The sequence below is a fragment of the Callithrix jacchus genome, chromosome 9 (assembly GCF_049354715.1).
Source record: "Callithrix jacchus isolate 240 chromosome 9, calJac240_pri, whole genome shotgun sequence".
NCBI lineage: Eukaryota > Metazoa > Chordata > Mammalia > Primates > Cebidae > Callithrix > Callithrix jacchus.
This window is the reverse complement of record NC_133510.1, coordinates 123,840,574-123,857,661: the sequence shown is the minus strand read 5'-3', so window position 1 is coordinate 123,857,661 and position 17,088 is coordinate 123,840,574. Positions and strand designations below refer to the sequence as shown.

The 17,088-nt window shown below is 47.8% G+C and overlaps 1 protein-coding gene across 1 annotated transcript; it reads right to left on the bottom strand.

The window, feature by feature from the left end:
• Positions 1–2,179: 2,179 nt before the first annotated feature.
• UNC119B (unc-119 lipid binding chaperone B) lies at positions 2,180–14,839 on the bottom strand. Its single transcript, XM_002753093.6, has 5 exons — positions 14,564–14,839; positions 11,323–11,436; positions 8,330–8,441; positions 8,027–8,199; positions 2,180–5,942 (listed from the first exon to the last, which is right to left on the bottom strand). Exons 1-5 carry the CDS (start codon positions 14,805–14,807, stop codon positions 5,830–5,832), a joined length of 756 nt encoding a protein of 251 aa, XP_002753139.1. The 5' UTR covers positions 14,808–14,839; the 3' UTR covers positions 2,180–5,829.
• Positions 14,840–17,088: the final 2,249 nt, after the last annotated feature.

Genomic DNA, 17,088 nt, shown 5'->3' with positions numbered 1-17,088 from the left:
GCAGGGGCGGGACTCGAGGCAGAGGCCTCGGGCTGAGGGGGAGGGGCCGAGGCGCGCTCGCGCCCCGGGGGCGGGGCCTCCAGTAGTCCCTCCCGAGGCGAAACACCCACGCTGCCTGCGCGAGCTGGCTGTTGGTGCCCTCATTCGTTAATCAAAATGCCAACAAAACAAAGCTAAGGGCAGAGCCTCTCAGAAAGGCCAGAAAGGTCTCTTTAAATAAGATGGCGATCTTCGGCTTAAAACTTTGTTGGCTTTGTCGGTGGGCCCACCTCCCGCCCACCTAAAATTTTAGGGCCCACCTAAAATCCAATTCTATGGCTTGAAAAGCCAAGACCTGCCCTATCTATCAGGGCCCATGTCCGCCGTTCCCTGGTTATTGTTGCTCAGCTTTATGAGGTAGCTCTTCTCTGAGACCCTTAGCTGGTTCGTGACTCGGGGCTTCTGTGATCACTGTTCCCCTTGTCTGGAATGCCCCTCTTCATTCGGATGTCGTGGAGGCCTACCCTGATCACACCAGGCCTCCCCCACCGGCTTCTTTTGTTCTGTTTATTAAAGGTACTTTGCATCTGAAATTATCTGCTACCCAACTTGCTCCAAGAAGCCTAAGGACTTTGTCTTGTGTTGGTGCTCAGTATTTAGGCCCCTGGAGTTGGGCTGCAAGGGAAGGAGCTTTCTTTTCCCCAGAGGCTAAGGTGGGTGGAACTGCTCTCTGTTCCACTTCAGTCCTGTCGACCTCACTCCCGGTTGGGGCAGAGCCAAACTTTTGACCCCTAGCATCTTCATTAGGGTGCCTTCACCTTCCCCAAGAAACTATGCTGATTTTACTTGTCCCATAAGGGTCTGGTCTTGCACAAATATGATTCTGACTCCTATAGCGCCTGGCACCACCCACACCCTCCCAGGAACCCACACATCCCTCCAACTGCCTTTCTTTCCTAACACTCAGCCAGGCAAGCATCTGTTCCCAGCATTGACCTATTTGCCAAAAATTGTCTCTTCCTCTTGGAGGAAAGTAGAAACCTCGGAGAGCCAGTTAAAAGGTACAGCAAAGTCCTTAACGTGTTACCTTTCATTTTAAATAATGCATTTAAAAGAAAGCCTCTAAATTCTCAGTACTTTAATGAATGGCTGTCATTGGCACATGCTCTGAGGGCTTCCTCACCTTTCAGTCATCCCACCTGGCACCAGCCCCGGGTGGAAGAAACCATGAAAAAGCAGGAGAAAAGAGAGAAATAAGTGAGTTGTGTTTGTGAGCAGAGGCCAGTAATAATTGCTTCAGGTGCCAAAGAGCATCTAAACCAGATTCTTATCTGAGAACTGTTTGTGACTATAAATATGAATGTAAAATTTCATTTTAAAAGCAACCAAGTTTTCCTATAGAGACAGAATCAGATAGTGGTTGCAAGAGGCTGAGGTGGGGGAAGGGACCTGGCTGCAAACACAAGGAACTCAGGAACCTTCCGAGTGGGTATGATGGAAATGTCCTATATCATGACTGTGATGGGGTAATAAGACTATTCATTTATCAAAATGCATCAATACTCTTAAGTGAGGTGAATTTTGCTGTAGTTCCAGTATTCCTTAATAAGCCTACCTTTATGGCTGGGCACAGTGGCTTCCACCTGTAATCCCAGCACTTTGGGATGCCAAGGGGGAAAGGATCAGGAGTTCAAGACCAGCCTGGCCAACATGGTGAAACCCTGTCTCTACTAAAAATATAAAATTAGCCAGGTGTGATGGTGGGCACCTTTAGTCCCAGCTACTAGGGAGGCTGAGGCAGGAGAATCACTTGAACCTAGGAGGCGGAGTTTGCAGTCAGCCACCACTGTGCTCTCTTTGCCCAGTCTGGAGCATGATGCCACCATCATGCCACTGCACTCCAGCCTGGGCAAAAAGAGCAAAATTTTGTCTCAAAGAAAAATCCTACCTTTAAAACATGCATGTAAACTTTCAATTCACAAATCCCCTCACTCTGGGAAAATATAAAGCAAAAATACTAAACCTAAAGTACAGTACAATTCCCCAATCACCCTAGAAGCCAGCCAGCTATCCACTAGCTAAACTACTTACAGAAGGGCCAAATAATAGCCAAAGTAAGAGACACTTGGAACCCCCACCCACCCCTGCACTCCTCAGCAACACAAGGGGAGACAAATCAGGAGACAGGATAAGGGAGATGTACTGTGAAAATCTTTCTTTTATTACTGTCTCTTGTGGCAAAATAACATTTTATACAAATAAGTCACCTAGGTTACTCTGGACACAAAGACAATAAAAACTGGAATGTGGATCTTGGGTGAAGGGGGGAGGAGGAGGAAGGACAGATCAGGCCATTGATGTTTCTTATATTCTGTAAAAAATAGATTTACAGGGAAAAAAATAGACTTTTACAACTTCAATGACTACACAGTCCTTTGTAAAACAAGGGGTAAATCCACCTTCACCAGATCCTTCTTGAGGCTGAGAGGTTCCGTGACATGGAATGTGAGTAACACAATGGTTCAATGACTAGGCTTGTACACCAGGTACAGCAGCACCTTCTGCCATAGGAATCCTCATGCACTGGGACAAGGAGTCTGTCCTGTGAACTTCGGGACACAGTGTCCTCACTCCTAAACCTCGCTGACATCATAGTGACACTGGGCATCAGAAGAAAGTAACTTTACAGAGGGGAAAAAAGAATACGCTGGAAGTCTAGCAGTGGGGCAGGACACACTAAGGCAGGACTCACCCAGTTTGTATATTAGACACGGCCTATTAAAGCCACCCAGAAATGAGTTCCACTTCAACTGAAAACATAAACTGACAATTGCCCAATCACTGCCATTTCACGAATTTCCAGTTTATGGTCAGCCCCAAATCACATTCTTCCATCCTATGTATTGCAAATCAAATGGCCCTAAGACTGAGGTGTCTTCAGGAAGTACATACTGAAAAAATGCTTTCTCTCCAAAATAGTATTGAGCTAATACATAAGGAGACAACAGCCTACTCTAGCCCAAAACTTCTTTTACTTGTTATATCCTCTGTTTAACTTTTAAAACATTGAATGAAATAAACTAGGATCTTCTTTGGAGAAGCTAGAAGGGCATCTTGGCCCAAAGGCTGCACAGGAAAAGAGGCCTCTCCAGGAGATTGCAAGGCAGAGGAACAGAAAGAAGCACGAGGGGAAGGAGTGAGGGGGCAAGCCCTGTGGCAACAGGTGGGCCTGCTATTCTGATGAAATGTGCACCCCACCTCCTGACAGAGGGCTGGGCCCCCTATGCAGGTAGTTTTTCTTCTCCCTCCTATTGTATCACCCACAAGATAACTGCTATGAACAGTTCCGATTCCTTAATAACATGGCAGCCTGATTGGTTCTGTTACTTTCAGAGAAAGTATGCCTTGCAATTTTTTCTCCCCAACTCAGGTAACAAAGAAAGGCTTGAATTTCAAACTCATCCTGGTTAACACCCCAGAGTGGGAATGCTTTTCAAGATTTCCTGAGCAGCTAGGCATAGGAATCCAGAGCCCCAGACACAGAACACCAGACTTTCAAGAGCAACAAAGCCCTGTCCTGCTGGGTGTGGACCAAGCACTGTTTGCAAATGGTCTCCAGTGAGACTAAGGCAAGCTAACAAGGAAGAGGACACAGCACAACACAAGCCAGACTGCCCACCTCCTCCTTCTCTAGGTCCTCTTCCTAGCAAAAGCAAACACTGCAGATAAGAGCTAGCCCACTAGTGTACTAGATACAGTCTGCCCAGGGGCACGTTTCCAAGACACACTCTACTGAGCAGAGCTCTGGGTAGCTCCAGAACCACATCCCAGATAATGTTCAAATATCAAAGAGTAAAAACTCCCCACCTGGGCCTCTGTCAAAGAGAGAAGGGACTGTTGTTAAGTTTGACAGGAACAAGCAAATCCCATTTGAGGAGCCACAATGAAAAACAGAAGATGAGCAGACAGCGCTAACTATGCTGGCATCTGCCAATGAGGAGGTGGGAACGATGGCTATGCAGCTTTCCCCAGCAGCATAAGGGACAGAGCCACACATAAGGCACCTGGATTTACAGTGGACGCCAGTTCTAAGTGTGGCTGGTCTGGTGATAAGGAACCCATTCCACAGGGTGCATGGTCTCTTCCCTCTCTCAGGGCTGAATCCAATGCCAACACATGGGGGTAAGCTAGGACCTTCTCAGTGAGAAAGCTGCCAGCATGTGGCATTGCCAAGACTCTGGCCTGGTACAAAGCACCTGGCCAAGGTTCAGGGCCACTCACTCTAGAGCCCACACAGGGAGCAGCACTGGTGGTGGATGCGCAGGAACTTCTGTGGCCACATGCTGTCTCTTTTGTCCCTGGCCCCCATACGGCTTTTCTCCCAAGCACTTTGGGACACAGCTCTCCTGTCACAGGTACTGTGACACCTCACAGCCACTTAACAGATACCTGGGTCCTTCCTAGGGACATTCTTCTACCCTTGTTAACTGGACCCTGACCGCATCAATCATCTCATCAGAGGGTCGTGGAGTCTGTCCACTAAGGGTCTGAGGACAAAAGCAGCCCACAGATGTGCAAGGGAACTTTTATGAGAAGACATCACTCTGACAGGCCACCTCAGCCTATTTGACCCTTTCTGAACACCTAAAACAATTCTAACTAGCAGTTTGAAGGATCAGATTGCATTATGTAGCTCTGATCCACCAGGACAGTTCCAGAAACTACCTCAGCAGAAAGGCAGATAGGAAAACCCCCCCAAAAAAGAAATCTACAAAGAGCTTTGGAGGCAAATCCCCATCAAAAGCCAATCCTCCTAGCTGCGCAGTGCAGAGAAAAGTCAAATCTCCCCGTTAGAAACCTGCTGCTGATTTTTAAGCATATCCTCCCAAACATAAGCCAGATTAGCCCCAGGAAGCAGATTAATATGATCCCAAGTCTAACCATATATCACATATGCTGGGAACACCAGTCATTTTATAAAACCTCCCCAAAAGAAGTCTGGAAATAAACAAAATTCAAGTCTTGCTCTCTGGCCTCGAGATACAACTGTTCTGTGAGCAGAGCTGACACCTTCTATTCCATAAGAGACTCAGACGGGAGGAGCCAGGAGAAGCAGAGCAAGCTTATCTGTCCTCCAAAATGAGAACAGAAGGCACTGCCAGGCTGAAACCTTGGTCTATCCCCAGGAGGGCTGGCTGAAGACCCTGAAGGTGAGATGGAGCAGCAGCCTCTCCCAAAGCAGATCCTTCAGTTTGGCAGCATCCCCATCTCTTGGTGCCTCCACTCTTGGAAACTTCCCGCCCCCTACCCTTTCAAGTTTCTTCCAGTTGGTATAAGACTTCACACAGACCAAGGGCAGACTGTGCTGATGGCAACTCCAGAGGGGAGAGGAGGAGCTACCTGGAAGAGGCCTACCTTTCGGCTTCCCACAGCACCCAGGAACCTTAAGAGCAGCAGACCTGCCAGTGGGCCTGGCTGGAGCCTTCTCACCAGGCACAGCTATGCCTGGAGAGACAAAGGGCTCATCAAGACAACCAACAGGCAGCCAGAACTACAGAAAAATAAAACTTTTTTATCTGGATTCCAGGAGCTTCATCCTAACTTTTTACTTTACTATAGTACCTCTGAGACCTAAGGGACCAGGGAAAAAAAAAGGGAAGAAAAAATACTGGGGAAGAAAATGCAAAACTGGTTGGCACCTCCTTTGGCACACAGGAAACTCCCATCCCAGCCCTGGCTTCCTGGGGCCAGGTTCCAGATGTGTGTTGACAAACTGCAGCTTCAGTCGCCCCTGTGTGCCAGGATCTTGTGGCCGTGGCAAAGCACCTCCCTTGTCTACTCCTGCAGCACTTACTGGCCTCCATTATAGGCATAATCAGCCTTGTTGTGCATTATCAGCTTGTTGTCAACAAAGTAGAAGCTGTCAGAACGGGTCTCGTAAGGATTTTCAATCATCAGACGAACTGCAAGTCAGGCAAAGGGGGGAAAAAAAAGCAAAGAATTATGTTTGAGTTTGCCGCACAGGGTAGGTGGCAGAAAACTTTGTATCCCCTCCAAAATAAGCCAGCACTTCAGAGTATACTCTGCCAGAATAACGATGAGGACCGAACAGAGGGAGACAGCCCTTGACAGCTAGAGACCAGAGGTGCCCAAACTGAACACGATCTGCATTTCAACATAAGGATGCAATCAGCTCTCCGCCATGGCCTCCTCCGTCATCTCCAGCCTGGATTTTTCAGCTAAGACTCCAGGGAAATGTGCTCACCCTCTTGCTAACATGGACCCCACCAACCTATTTACTCAGTGCTCCCAGCTGACTGAAGCAAGCCCTGACCTCTGGTCAGTGGCCCACCTCTAGATATTCCAGTACAAATTCGGAAATCTGAGCCTCACTATGCCCACCTCCCACACACACCCCTGACAACCCAAGGAATCCTAGGTGGAAATGAGCGCAGGGAACACAGGGCAGGGAGCCTTCTCTGGAGACCTTTTGTATATTAACTCACAAATGATCCAGCAATAGGTCTGCCTGTCTTGGAATCTAAATTGAAGTCTTCTGTTTGTTCAGGCAATTGCCCAGACCTCTTTAACCACACTGGAGGGTAAAGATAATTAATAGTCACTACCTCTGATCAGTTTTGAGTTAATGATTACATGGCATTTTGAGTCCCCTGGAGGAAGTGCTGTTACTCATCACAGTTCTCGAAATGTGAAACTGATTTTTTAAAGTTCTTTGATCCCACCAATGCCACAACTATTTGGTTTATATGCAGAATATTGCCCTCCAAGCTGATTTGGCTTCATGGGTAAAACCCGTAACACTATACATAATCTTTTCTTTCAAGTATCTATATATTCCAGCCAGCTTGGGGAGAGGGGTTCAAGTCAGAATCAGATGCTGTCATCAACACTCTGCCCCACATCTCAGCAATCCTCATTTTACCTGGGAACTGCACTGCCACACCAGTATAGGGTGCCTGGCTTTCAGAATATGACAATTCTTAAGGACCTGGGATTCTACCAATCAGTGGATCCTCCCCAACAAGGCAACTGAAAGCATCACTAGTCACAGGATTCCATTCACACCCTCATAAATGCCCTGAATTTTCCCTAACTATTCCCAGAGGATGCTAACCTGAGACGGCTAGGCCAAAGTCACAGAAACTGATGAGGCCTGGGGATGGGATGGTCACAGGCCTCCTTTTATCTCCCTTAGGCACTGTCTTCCCACAGGAGGCATCTAAAAGGAGGGCCTGTATTATTAAAACCTTCAGGCTGGGCACGGTGCCTCATGCCTGTAATTCCAGTGCTTTGGGAGGTTGAGGCGGGTGAATCATGAGTTCAGTTTGAGACCAGCCTGACCAACATGGTGAAACCCTGTCTCTACTAAAAATACAAAAATTTAGCCAGGTGTGCTAGCAGGCACCTGTAATCCCAGCTCCTCAGGAGACTCACTTGATGGAGGAGGTGGAGGTTGCAGTAAGCCAGGACTGCGCCTCTGCACTCCAGCCTGGGCAACAGGGTGAGACTCTGTCTCAAAAAAAAAGAGGGCTGAGCGCAGTGGCTCACACCTGTAATCCCAGCACTTTGGGGGGCTGAGGCAGGCAGATCATGAGGTTGAGTTCAGACCGGCCTGGTCAACATGGTGAAACCCTGTATCTACTAAGAATACAAAAATTAGCTGGGCATAGTGGTGCATGCCTGTAATCCCAGCTACTCGGGAGGCTGAGGCAGGAGAATCGCTTGAACCTGGGAGGTAAAGTTTGGAGTGAGTCGAGATCGCACCACTGCACTCCAACCTGGTGATAGAGCAAGACTCCATCTCAAAACAAAAAAAAACCTTCATTGCTCCCACATAGGCAGAGTCAGACTTTGAAACAGAGGCCAGAAGCAATAGGAAATGAGAAGCCTGAGGTCAAATGACTAGATACACATCATGTCACCACTGCCATGTGACAAAGCCTGGGCGCTTGACCAGATGGGTTTCAAGGTTTATTCCTGGTAGCCCTCAGAATCGAGAGTGCTGTAAGAGTCAGGGGATACATACTGACATCCTCCGAAAGCTGGGGAAACTCATAGATATGTTCACAAGTGTTCCTACTGCTGGGGATGCAGAAGCCAAAGTCAAAGTCAAAGTTTTTCAGCAAGTGTTCCCGGAAATAGTGCCGTTCGATCATCCGGAAGTTTGACACAGGTTTGTCTCCCACTGTGAACTCCACCCTGGAAAATAAATCTCTGTGAGTCCGACTTTGTCTCCTCCCACCTCTAAAGCCAACCCAAAACCCAACCGAAAACATTCTTCTCTGCGAACAAACAGAATGCTCTCCCCTCAGGTAGCAATGGTACTCACGTAGCCCCGACCGTCCGGAGGCGGAGAAATGCCGGTGTGAACTGGTAACGAACAAAACGTCCTGCACTGATGTCTACGTCTCCACCTCCTTCCTCCTCATCTTCCTCCTGGTCTGAAAGAACACATAGAACTTCAGTGCACCATCTCAGCATTCTCAATCCAAGAGTTCTACCACCAGTACCAACAGCACAACGGCAACCAGTTCCCAGTAATCACACCAACAAGAAGGATGGCTAGTGTTTACTGCACACTCGCTATATGGCAGGACACTTGCCATAGGGCAGACTCCTCACAACAACCCTGCGAGGTGTTACTATCTCCATTTTACAGATCAGGAAGCTCAAGTTCAGAGAAGTCGGGTAACATGTCTGAAGTCCCTCAAACAGTAAGAGGAGGCAAAAGGGATTAGAATCCAGGTCCATCTGACTCAAGGCCTGTTCTTCAACACTAAGTTGCTAGCCTTTTTTTTTTTAAAAAAAATAATAATTTTGGGGCTTATGCCATATCCTAAGGGTAAGGCTGAAACACAAGCTGGGAACTGGGCACCTGATATGGTCTATATTATACAGACTAGGTCTGTAGCTGACCAAGTTGAAGCACTGGCCACTAAACTAAAAGAATGAGACTACAAAAGTTGACACTTGTCGGCCAGGCATGGTGGCTCATGTCTGTAATCCCAGCACTTTGGGAGGCTGAGGCGGGCAGATCACCTGAAGTCAGGAGTGTGAGACCAGCCTGGCCAACACGGTGAAACCCCGTCTCTACTAAAAATATAAAAATTAGCCAGGCGTGGTGGTGGGTGCCTGTATCCCAGCTACTCGGGAGGCTGAGGCAGGAGAATCACTTGAACCTGGGAGGCAGAGGTTGCAGTGAGCCAAGGGGGCACCATTGCACTCCAGCCCGGGCAACAATAGTGAAACTCTGTCTCAAAAAAAAAAAAAAAAAAAAAAAGTTGACACTTATCAAAAAGTTCTTCCAATGAATATAAAAATTTCTGGCAGACATGCAAAGATAAACCACTAGAAATACTTTTGTTATTTAAATAGAAGACACTGGCCTTGGGATACTGTAGTTCCTTGACTGATGTCTATTTCTAGGCCATACCAAACCTAACCCTTACGACCTGGGAAAGGGTGAAGCAGATGTGGGGGCCCCTACAAGGTTAATGCTGGTCTCTGGTTTAGTCCATTCCTGAACCCAGGAGATGAAAGATTTATAAAAATGAATCAGAGAACAAGCATTCTAATGTGAATAGGAGTTAGTACCTGCCAGTGTCCAGAGAGGACATTTTCTCCAGGTCTAAGCTGTACATGGGTACAACATAAGAGAAGTCTTTTTCAGCATCAAACATCTCTGCCTTTGACAAGCCCAAGAGCAACTGGGCAACCAGGCTGAGTAAGGGTTCACACCCAGAAACTCTAGAACCCTGGCTCCAACAATGTGACTGAGAGAGCAAATCTTGGGGATTCAAATTCATCAGAACAAGTGCTACAGGAGGATACTGATTCAGTGTGAGGATATTCTTTTCTGTATTTTATTTATTGACTTATTTTAAGATAGGGTCTCACTCTGTCACCTTCGCTGAAGTGCAATGGAGTAATCACAGCTCATTGCAGCCTTGATTTCCCAGGCTCAAGCAGCCTCCTGGGTAGCTATGATCACAGGAATGTGCCACCACGCCTGGCTAATTTTTTGGTACTTTTTGTAGAGATGGGGTTTCACCATGTTGCCCAGGCTGGTCTCAAACTCCTGGGGCTTAAGTGACCTGCCAGCCTCAGCCTCCCAAAGTGCTGGAATTACAGACATGATCCACTGCACCCAGCCTCAATGTGGGGATATTCAAGTGAATCAAGATCCTTAAATGTAAAAACTAGAGAGACTGAACATCAAGATACTTAACAGTATCTTCAACTGAACTTCTTAAAACAGTTCTGTCTTATAATGAAATGACAACTGAGTCTAATCCAAATCCACAAACCTGTAGTAGGCCTAGAGTCCTTGAAATGTCCCAGGTACTGGATATGTGGCTTAGGGATGAGAACACCACAGACCCAGGAAACTAGCTGGTCCTGATTTGACCATCCCAATAAAAAACTACCCACAAGCTTGAGCCTTTAGGAGCACTGGTCAGTAGTAGATTATGAAAGCATAAATGCCACCAGGTAAGGGTAAAATCAGGGCCTTATCAGATTTGCAGGCTCTTTCTGGGTGGCAGATCAGACAAGAAACGCTTATTAAAATAAGTTTACAAACCACGCTGATATTACTGGTATCTGTACCAGTGTTCTAACAAATGACTAACTCCAGGGGGCACTAAACCTCCAATGCGGTGCTCCAAAGGCTTCTGTGGTTGGTCCCCTGGCCAGAATCAATCACAAGCCCAGCAAGCGGCTATTGGAGGCTAATTTAAGGGACCCCAAGTAGTTGAGTTCCTGGGTCTGTTCCTTCAGAAAATGGTCAAGATTAAAATCCAAACCAGGACTTCCGGGGAAACCCATGGCACTATGTAAAGGAGAGTGAGAAGATGGCTCAAACTGCCTCATGTCTGGACTGGAATCTTTCCTATCACCCTCCAAGAGGGCTCTAGGCTCAGGTGAGTTTTCCTCATTATAGTTTAATTTCAAGGATTTCTCTCCCAATTAGAGGCAACATGATAAGATGAATGAGGACAGGACCTTAGGCAAGTGCTGCTTGGGGATTCTAGGCCTCAGACCCTTTGCTGTAAAATGGACATAACAGTAACTCCTCACAGGTGTGAGGATTACATACACTGATATGCAGAAAGATGTGGAACACAGTGACCAGCAGACATATTCAACAAGCCTCAGCCTCTGAACACAGCTTCAAACCAGGCCATGGGAAGAAGTCATGGAAGCGGGACACAGTGGAGTCCAAAAAACAGGATGCAGTGGCACACAAAGATTTGAGTTTCAAAGACCTTTGGCTCGAAACCAATGTCAATGTCTAGTGGTCACTACAACACTGAGGCCTACCTGAAACGCAAGGTTTGGCGATCTCAAAAAGCACTGTCCCTGTCTCCAAATCTCGAATTTTGAAGCGGGTGAAATCAATACTGTAGATGTTGTCTTCAGGTTTACATAAATAATCTGAAAATGAGAGAGAAACGAATACTGTTAAATAATCCTCCCAAACTACCATTTTTTTAATTCTCAAGTTTTGAAGCAAACTCAGATTTTTTCTTACACAATACATTTAAAATACTCCCAAAAACTTTCTCTTGTGTTATCGTTAGCAGAAGTCGTATAAACAGAATTAGGGGATCCAACAAAGAAAAAAAGAACAAGGATTTGCTTTGGATGAAAACTTATGAAACTGTTAGAACTAGGATAGAAGGCTGGGTGCAGTGGCTCATGCCTGTAATTCCAGCACTTTGGGAAGCCAAGAAGGGCAGATCATGAGGTCAGGTGTTCAAGAAAGCCTGGCCAATACCGTGAAACTGTCTTTACTAAAAATACAAAAATTAGCCAGGCGTGATGCTGCACACCCAGCTACTTGGGAGGCTGAGGCAGAATAATCGATTGAACCCAGGAGGAGGAGGTTGCAGTGAGCAGAGATTGCACCACTGCACTCCAGCCTGGGCAACAGAGCGAGACTCTATCTCAAAAAAAAAAGAAAGAAACTAGGATAGAAAAGGGGGATTTCTGTGGAAACACTTAAAAATCTTTCATTATCTATCAAGTTGGATATCAACAACAGGACAGAACTTTGTATAGAATTCCAATCTAAAACATTTAAACTGACTTAGCAGATAATACAGTGCTAGTTTGCCAACTGTCAGTGTAAGAAAGCCGAGATCAGCAAATTTTTCTGTAAAGAGCCAGATTCTAAATAATTTAGGCTTTGCTGCCACATGGTCTCTGTCACAACTACTCAACTCTGTCACTGTAGCCACAAAGCATCCACAGACAATACGCAAATGAATGACTGTGGCTATATTCCAATAAAACTGTATTTATGGACACTGAAATATGAATTTTACATAAGCACGTGTTACCAGATTTTAAAGTTTTTTTCAACCATTTAAAAATGTACAAACCATTCTTAGTTTGTGGGCTACACAAAATCATACAGTAGACCATACATATCCAGGCAACAGGAGGATGAAGCTGCTGGTGAAGGCATTAGGCCCAAGTAAGTAGATGTGACAACCGAGCAGCTAATTCAAATAAATACTGATCACAGCAAGTTTCACTGATTTCTTTCTAGGATGATTCCAGATAGCACCTTTTCCATAACTCATTTTGATGCTTTATCTTTTATTGCCTGAGTTAGTTGTTTTCTTGTTTTACAAGTAAGCTGTCTCTTTTTTTTTTTATTTTGCTGACAGAGTCATGCTCTGTAGCCCCGGCTGGAGTGCAATGGCACCATCTCCACTCACTGCAACCTTTGCCTCCTGGGTTCGATTCTCCTCCCAAGTAACTAGGATTACAGGTGCGCACCACCATGCCTGGCTAATTTTTGTATTTTTAGTAGAGATGGGGTTTCACCATGTTGGTCAGGCTGGTCCTGAACTCCTGACCTCGTGATCCGCCTGCCTCAACCTACCAAAGTGTTGAGACTGCAGGTGTAAGCCACCGCACCCAGCCACAAGTTATCTCTTTAGTAAGATAGCAAGAGAACTTATTATTCTGTAACTGCTAAAAAGGCTAACACTGGCTTTGCACCCTTAGGGAGTACTCAAATAACCTGCTAGGTAGAATGAACAAAACGTTAAGAAAAGTAACAAAGAGGGTGCCAGGCTCTGACCTGTGGCTTTCTCCAAGAAGCTGCAGAGGTGGGTCTGGACAATGATCAACAATCCCAAGCCCCCAAACAGGACCCGAATGCTCACTGAGAATGCTGCTTAGGGCCAGGCACAGAATCCCCTAACTCACCTTTGATGGCAGGAGAGGGTATGAGGTTACCAAGACCAGGTGCTGAGCACTGTATACTTTCAGAGGTCCAAATGAAAACTGATTCAGATAAAAAGTTTTTCGCATTGTTGCAATAAAACTGAATAGCAAGAATGTCTAAAGATATGTTCAGGACTGCTAAGGACAGTCCCAACCCACACAGTGCTAGGAAATGGGGGCATCCAAATACCTAGAATCAAATTAAAACTCTTTGAGATGAGAATTCCCTTTTACACAGGGAGGACCAAAACTTCATCCAAATTACTAGAGCTGCCATCAGCAACCTGAGGTGCACCTGAGCAGCCCTGGGCTGACTGGTATAGCAATTCAGACACCACGGCAGCCTTCGATCATCAGGGAATGCTGCTGCCGCCACAGGGTTAGGAGACTGAGGGCAGGAGTGATGGGCAGGGCAAGATAGGCCTAACTGTGGCTGCACACTCCGGGGAGGGGGGAAATAGCAGCAAGAGAAAAGACGTCAAGTCAGGGATTGGCTTGGCAGAGAACAGAAAAAGGGAGGTCACCCAGGGCAGGGACTGGGCAATATTTTTCTTCCCACCCATTCTCCTATCAATGAAAAAGCGTAGGATGGTTGCCTTTTGTGCAGGGAAAGCATTTCTGAAACGCTGAAATCATTCTTAATTCACGAGAATAAATGTCAAAAGCAGGATTCATATGTCGGAGTTTGTACACAAACTGAAACTTTTATTTTTTGTTTTAATGTGGCACAGTTTTAAATGGGCAGGAAATGCCACGGCCATGTGTTGTGGGTAAGAATCCACCTGCACACTAAGGCGCAAGGCTTCGGACCCAAAGGGGGAGGGAGGCACGGCAGGCTGCAAAGGGCAACGGGGCCGGGGCGGAGGAAGCAGGTAGGGCTTCTGGCCTGCCACGGGGCTGCGGGGCTGGGGCAGACCGGCTAGGGGCGCCTGGCTGAACGGGAACTTCACGGATGGCCGGGGTTCCAGGGGCCCATTTACGAGGGGACCTCAGCTCCCGGCCGGCTCAGGAGGATCCGGTTCAGCTGACCCGCGCCCTCTACCCAAACAGGTCCCGCCGACCTGGGGAACCGACCGGCTGAGGGGCATCCTAGCGTGGCCGGACTCACAGGAATGCGGTCAAGCCCAGGAGAGCCCTTCCCCACCAGAGCTACGTGAGCGTGGCGGGGGCAGACCACGGCCGGCGGGGCAGCGGGAAGCGCGGCCCGACCGGCCGAGGGGGTCTGGGGAAACTCCTGCGCCGGTCGAGCGGTCGGGTCCGCGGAAGGCTCCAGGAGCCGGGGCCCGGCGCGAGGGGAGGGCGCGGCCCGCGCGGCACTCACTCTCGGTGACCCGGCTGAGGCGCAGGACGTGCTCCGGACGGATGGTGTCCAGCGCCAGCAGCTCCTGCTCCGTGACCGCTGCCCCGACGCCATCGTCGGCCGCGTGGTGGGGCGCCTGCCGCCGCGCCTTCAGGCGGTTCAGAACGCCGCCTCCCGCCTTCTTCTTCTCCTCCTTGCCAGCCACCAGCCCCCCGGGCCCAGCTGCCGACGCCGCGGCCGCAGCCTTCGGGTTCGACCCGCTCATCGCTCCGCCGCCAAGATGGCCGCCGCCTCCACAGAGCGGTAACTATGGAGAGCGGGGGCGGGGCCCAGGGCCTGGTGGCCCCGGGGCAGGGGCGGGGCAGGGCGGGGACCGGGGGCGGGGCAGCGGCTCCTGCCCCAACTTTGGTCCTGCCAGGTGGAGAGTCTACGGTTGCCTGGTCGCCCACGATCTTTAAATGTATCTTACGGTCAAATGAATTTACCTCATATAAACTTTCCTCCTCATCCTCCTCCTGTTCTGAAAGAGCACACAGATTCTTCAGTGCACCATCTAGGCATTCTCAATCCAAGAGTTCTACCACCAGTACCAACAGCACAATGGCAACCAGTTCCCAATAATCACACCAACAAGAATGGCCAATGTTTACTGTACACTCGCTATATGGCAGGACACTTGTTATAAGGGCAGACTCCTCACAACCCTGCGAGGTGTTACTATCTCCATTTTACACATCAGGAAGCTGATTTTCTCAAGTTCAGAGAAGTCAGGTAACATGTGTGAAGTCCCTCAAACAGTAAGAGGAGGGAACAGGGATTTGAATCCAGGTCCATCTGACTCAAGGCCTGTTCTTCAACACTAAGCTATTAGTGGACAGTGCATGTTAAGAAAATGTTTATTAATATATTTAGCATAGAAGGTAAGTTAAAGCGGTGCTTGTTATGCAAAGGCAGCTTCAAGACAAACTTTCCAATGAGATTGCCATCCCTAAGCCCTACTGTACCAGGTCCTGGGCTAGACATTGAGCTAGGTTACAGGAGATTTGAGAGGGCAGGGATTGGGTCTGCCTCACCCCTTAATTCCCAGCAGTTCAGCTAATGCCTGACACAGGGTAGGTGCTCAGTAATGGCTGAAGGACAGCCTGAACAGTATCCCACTATGGAGGAGCTCCCACTTTTGATCCTTCCTCTTCACAAGGCAAGTTAGTATGAACTGGAAGACAGACTAGACTCACTGACTGCACTGTAAGAGATGCAGCAATGGTGCTAGGAATATACGCAGGAGTGGTTTATTCTAACCTGGGTGTAAGAGTCTGAGGGGTTGGGAAGGTTTCAGAGGCAACATCTGCACCGAGCCTTGGAAGTTAGCCATGACTTCACCAACTGGCCAGAAGTGGGTCAACAGGGGAATGTGGTCTAACCTCTTCCACTCCAAGGGATTCCTTCTCTAGGGATTCTAGATCTGCACTGTTCTGTGTTGAAGGCCTGGACGTGACTGATGCAGTTTGTCTGCTAGCTCTGATGTCACTTCTCAGCCAGTTTAGAGTAAAATTGCAACCCTCCCCCAGTGCCTCCAGACGTTCTTCCCAGGCCTTGCTTGCTGAGTCCCTCTCACCAAAGCCACCAAAACAGGCCTCTCTTGGTTCCTGGACAAAGTCCAAACTTGACCCCACCCCAGCCACCCAGCTGGGTGGCACAGTGTATGGCCAAGTTCCTACCCAAATGCTATACTGTCTTTGAGAGATTAGCATATGGTGGCATTTAACAAACTGTTCAGGGAGGTTTTTTTTTTTTTTTGAGATGGAGTCTCCCTCTGTCACCCAGGCTGGAGTGTGTTCAGGGAGGTTTCTTTTTTTTTTTTTTTTTTTTCAGACGGAGTCTTGCTCTGTCACCCAGGCTGGAGCGCAGCGGCGCAATCTCGGCTCACTGCAACCTCCGCCTCCCGGTTCAAGCAATTCTCAGGGAGATTTTAATAAATATGTACAAAGAATTAAAGTCTTTCCTTTTGCAAACAACTCTTTCAAAACCACTCAACAGAGAGTGGTTACTGAAGAATTTCCAGAACTTTTAATATGCTACTTGACTGTGAATGGCCAAGAGGGTGGTTTAGCATGTGGCCATTTCCCATATACTTGTTCATGGAAGCTTTGTTCTCAGAGCAACAAGACTAGTTACTTGGACCCTGGCTTTTCTCTTTCTAGGGATGATGGCAAATGTAACCTCTTCACCTGCAAGTCCACATCCAGGAATTTACCCTACATGTATGCACAGAGATTTATAATATTGACAATTTATAATAAATTACATTTGTATCCATTCATATTTCACAGAGCTGTTTTAAAAAATGAGACATAGCTGGGCGCAGTGGCTCATGCCTATAATCCCAGCACTTTGGGAGGCCGAGGCAGTTGGATCATGAGGTCAAGAGATCGAGACCATCCTGGTCAACATGCTGAAACCCCGTCTCTACTAAAACAAAAAATTAGCTGGGCATGGTGGCATGTGCCTGTAATCACAGCTACTCAGGAGGCTGAGGCAGGAGAATT